Source organism: Macrobrachium nipponense, chromosome 14 (assembly GCF_015104395.2).
Source record: "Macrobrachium nipponense isolate FS-2020 chromosome 14, ASM1510439v2, whole genome shotgun sequence".
Classification (NCBI taxonomy): Eukaryota; Metazoa; Arthropoda; class Malacostraca; order Decapoda; family Palaemonidae; genus Macrobrachium; species Macrobrachium nipponense.
Window position 1 is genome coordinate 77,423,360 of NC_087207.1, and position 5,000 is coordinate 77,428,359.

The 5,000-nt window shown below is 37.2% G+C and overlaps 1 protein-coding gene across 4 annotated transcripts in view; it reads right to left on the reverse strand.

Annotated features, from left to right (window-relative positions):
• Positions 1-5,000, reverse strand: part of LOC135226599 (beta-1,4-galactosyltransferase galt-1-like) — a 93,089-nt gene that overhangs the window by 22,631 nt on the left and 65,458 nt on the right. Inside the window, exon 1 of one of the 4 annotated variants that reach the window (XM_064266301.1) lies at positions 1,915-2,031. The exons of the other annotated variants lie outside the window; for them this stretch is intronic. Within the exon in view, the coding sequence (XP_064122371.1) occupies positions 1,915-1,946 (32 nt within the window). The 5' untranslated portion in view covers positions 1,947-2,031. Of the gene's footprint in view, positions 1-1,914; positions 2,032-5,000 lie in introns of those variants that run through there. 4 annotated transcript variants of the gene reach the window in all.

Consider the following 5,000-nt stretch of genomic DNA (forward strand, 5'->3'; position numbering starts at 1 on the left):
ACCTTTTTTTTAGATAGTGTGACCCCCCCCCCCCCCCCCCCCACCCCCCCCTTTCCCCCCCCCTTTGCGGCGGCGTGTTTAGCATGGTTTAGCACGAGCCCGTCGTTGGGAATGACCGTAAAAACATGAACAAAAGAATGTAAATATAAAGAGAATGACCCCAAGAGATATGAATCCTAGCTCATTATTCCCCAAAACCCCTTGGGGTCACTGTCTATAGGGAAGATCCCTTAATCCTTTACCTCAGTGCTCGGACCTCTTTCTTCTTCTCGAGTACCACCACGTGGCTGTGGGGAATGTACCCTAAATCTGTTCGTGATGAGATATATACTATATATATATATATATATAATATATATATATATAATATATATATATATATATATATATATATATATACATCGTCCCAAGACTTCCGTTGACAGGGTTTAGCCCAGGTAATGTCGTCTACTGATTGCCACGTCAAATCCCTCAGCATCAACACTGCAATATTCATTAATATTCATTCATTGGAATGAATATTAGTGTCACCCAAATAAATAGATACAAAAAAAAAGGCGGAGTTATGAAAGAATTTAACGGATTAATCAACTATTAGTCTAGAATAAATTATATCAGAGGAGTGAATCAGCTAGGTCATTCTTCCTGCTTTTGGCTCTAAACAAATCCTTCCTGGTTCGATCTACGGCCGAAGCCTGTGGTGATGTCTGTCTGTGGTCTTCATTAGAAACACGTGTGTGATGAAGCTGCTTATAAGTGTTATGCATTCCTGAAAATAGGGTTCGTAGGCATTCTTCGTATACGTTCATCGTCACTCGCTCGTTCTGTTTGGTCCTCAGTCCTCATTGTGACCCGAAGTCAAAGGCTCCCAAACCACTTCCATATCTGGAGCCATGTAGGCCTAGTCGCGGTATCTTCCTTTTCATCTCCGGTGTTTTTATAGAGTTGATTATAGGCCGAACAACAAAATAGCATTCCATATTAGAGCAAAAGTCTACAATGAAGATATAAACTCTCAACACACACTCACACAAAATAATCACTATCGTAGATTATATATTTTTTCAGCGCATTTCGCGTGAACTGTCATCAGGTTTAAAATGTTAGAATGATTTATCACTAGTAAATTACTCGCGTACACTTATGGCGTAGATAACTACATTGAAACTTGAGGTGGCGGGTGGGTTGGTTGTTGGATTCAGTTACTAATATCAGTCACTAACAAATATTGGACGTTTGTTTGTTTGTATGGTGTTTTTACGTTGCATGGAACCAGTGGTTATTCAGCAACGGGACCAACGGCTTTACTTGACTTCCGAACCACGTCGAGAGTGAACTTCTATCACCAGAAATACACATCTCTCACTCCTCAATGGAATGGCCGAGAATCGAACCCGCGAACACCGAGATGGGACGCAAACACCATACCAATCACGCCACCAAGGACGTTTGAGTTCATTTCCTGTGATCAGAGGTGGATATTAGTTCGTCTCTAGTTTGACAGAGTTGCTTCAGCAATTCTGAGGAAAATTTATGCTTCACAAATTTTTTATAGTAATTCAGAACTTCTAATTAGCTCATCTTTCGTGGAAATTTTGTTAGAAAATTTGACATCGGAGACAGCTGGAATGTTGATATGTTACACAGAGCATCAAAAATGTGAATACTTTGGCCGGAAGACTCATAAATTTTAAAGAGATGGGATACGTCAGTTCTAAACAGGGACGAGTTTATCCACTTATACTAAAAGATTATAGACGGTTGAAGAGAGCCCCTGTTCTGTAGCGATTGCCTGCAAGTTATAGAAAAAGTAGGTATATGTAAAACATTACGTGTTGGTTTTCATGTTTATACTGTGTTCTTCGTCGATTTTTATTTTTTATTTTTAATGCCTACTCGGACACAATTACTTACTATGTGGCTATTGTTGGTTTCCCTGTGGACATGGTCAGTTTACGCTGAGAGTCACCAGGGCCAGTTGTATAAAGTTGTCGGCAGCCGCGCGTGCGTAATAGGACATACCGTGAACAACAACAGAGAATGACTGAGAGGCTCAACTGTTGTACACGACTTCGGAGCGAGGGAAGCGGGTGGAAATATATAATATATATATATATATATATATATATATATATATATATATATATATATATATATATTGACAACTCACTGCTGGAGTTCTGTGGGTGTTTGATTTTAATACTCCAGAACATATTAGGGTGTGTATATGTATAGTTCTGGATATAGTAGCCTTTTGATTATACATACATACTACATACATGTATATATATATATATAATATATAATATATAATATATATATTCTATATGCATGCATGTATTATTTTTTTCTGAATTACAAATGAAAATTATAGTACTGAATATAAATAGCGAGAAACGAAAACAGTTGGGAAGATGGAGGCTTGAATATATATATATATATATTATATATATATATATATATATATATATATATATATATATATGCTTAAAACATCACAGTAGATGCACGTGACTTCATTATGTAAGCGAATAACCACAGGAAGATAACAGGCTGAGAGTCAGTACCAAGGACTTTCGCTTTTAATCAGGCAGCATCGGTGTCCTGAATAAAGGAGAAATATCTAAGCAACAACTAAAATGTTTGGTCAAGATTCTCGTAGCCAAGTAAATACCAGCATACGCTGAACTGCAGTTATGAGGGGTTCATCTATTTTTGAAGTCTAGTTCTTCTTTATTTGATTTTCTGGTACGTTCCTCTCTCGCACGTCTTCCCAAAAACACTAAAAGAGATGCTAAAAGGTTTTCCAGTTTCGTTTCTGGCGGTTTTGTCATTAGCGTGTATGAAAAGTTAGATTCGTCCTGATTTAGTCCAGGCTGACACGAAGTGTTGCAATCATATTTCCTTGGGGGAAACTATGATAGATCCAAGAGAAAATGGTATAAAGAGTAAACAATTAAAGACGCAGCCATATTTTAATGTACTGGAGGAATGATGTGGTAGTTTCTTCACTGCAGATCTATTTATCATTACGGAGATGCATTTTATTTTATTTTATTTTATTTTATTTTATTTTTATATTTTATTCTAGTTATCTATTTATTTATCTATTTGTGAGTGTAAAGGCTTTTAAGGAGTGCGATAAGATGCACATATGTTCACTCCCAGGAATTGATAATCAGCGATAAAGATCCACCCACAGTGGACCTACAAATCTCCATCATGCACGCAGAGGCCATGTATAGGAGTTCCAGCCCATGAAATGCAAATGTCGATTATTAGAGAAGCGAATCCACATTTATGCATGTGTATGTATGTCAGTTTCCCCTTTTCAATCTCGAACAGTTTCCCAAAAGCTCTTTGTACAGATTCATCTTTAAATCTATGTACATTTACATGACTGTGAATTTGTTTCTTCATTTCAAGACTCGTGCTGCTATGAGAATCTTTCTTTAATGTCGATAATTTACAATCTAGATGATATCTGACCAGAATAGGTACGTGCGAAGGATAGAGTGAAACTCTAAACGAGTTCTATATTATTATTAAGAATTCTTGAATCTGTCATTATCTCTAGAAGAACAAAATCCGTAAAATGATAGAGATAGACTAATAGACACATATGCAAGACCTAAATTGAAAAACAAAATCCGTAAAATGAAAGAGACAGACTAATAGACATAGACAGCTATAGATCGTGTATACATATTCTGGATCTTTCTTGGATAGTAACCCCAAAGGGTTGTCGGATACTGTTATCTTGGACTAATATTTCTCGAAAGAGGTAACTGAAGGTAATAGTGAAATAGTGAACACAAAAAAGAAGAAATCACTTATTAGAAAAAGAAAAATTAAAACATGAACGAATAAATAAAAATGAAAATGAATGATAAAATTCAAAAATTCCTTAAGAGAGATTTGCTGGAAAAATGATGTTTACTGGCATTAGATACAGCCCTGTAATATCAATTAACTTAGCTAATTTACTCAAACACGCAGTGAGTGATGTTGAGTATAGACTTGGGACGTCAGCATAATCATTAAAAAAAAAGTTGAAGGAAAATTTAGAGAATTTACTAAATAAAAAACCAGCCCCTTCATAGGCGACTGATATTTTAATAAATGTGGCAAAATCTGGTATGATTGAAACCTTATGAATTCAAAAAGTCATACGGAATCAGAGACTAGGTGTAACCTCGGGAATTTATTGAAATTAGCAATAAAAGCAACTTTTTAATTCAGGAATTACTTGGTCTTAGTGGAATGGATGAGAAATTTGTAAACCTATCTCAGCTGGACGCTGAATTCAGTTAAAATAAGCGAAATAGGTTCACGGAGATCCGGTCTTCGTGTTTTTTAAAAGTACCTCCAATACTTGATCATTCCAAGAGCTTGAGCTTATCCCATTGCAAATAAAAATAGCCTGCAATACCATAGTGCAATGCGCCAGTTGCGTTTGTTTTGGATTAAGCAAGCATATGTGCAAAGTAAATCTAATAATGATAATGATAATACTATAGTAGATTCACATCAACCGTGCATCTGATGTCTAGACCAGTCCCTTACGACGCTCTTGTTTGGCTGCTGATAAGCCAATCACGGGGCTGGAAACTCTCAGTCTCTCTCGAGAGTTCACATAGGCAGAATGCAGACGTATTCTTCAGGAGAGGTGGAACAAACATCCTAGCTATGTGAACTCTCGAGAGAGACTGAGAGTTTCTAGCCCTGTGATTGGCTGTCTAACCAGAGCACAGTCCCTCAGCAGAAACCAAGAAAAGACACAGCTTTCCAACCAGAGCACAGTACCTCAGCAGAAACCAAGAAAGGACACAGCTTTCCAACCAGAGCACAGTCCCTCAGCAGAAACCAAGACACAGCTTTCCACCAGAGCACAGTCCCGTCAGGCAGAAAACCAAAGAAAGAAAGTACACAGCTGTCCAACCAGAGCACAAGTTACCTCAGCAGAAACCAAGAAAGGACACAGCTTTCCAACCAGAGCA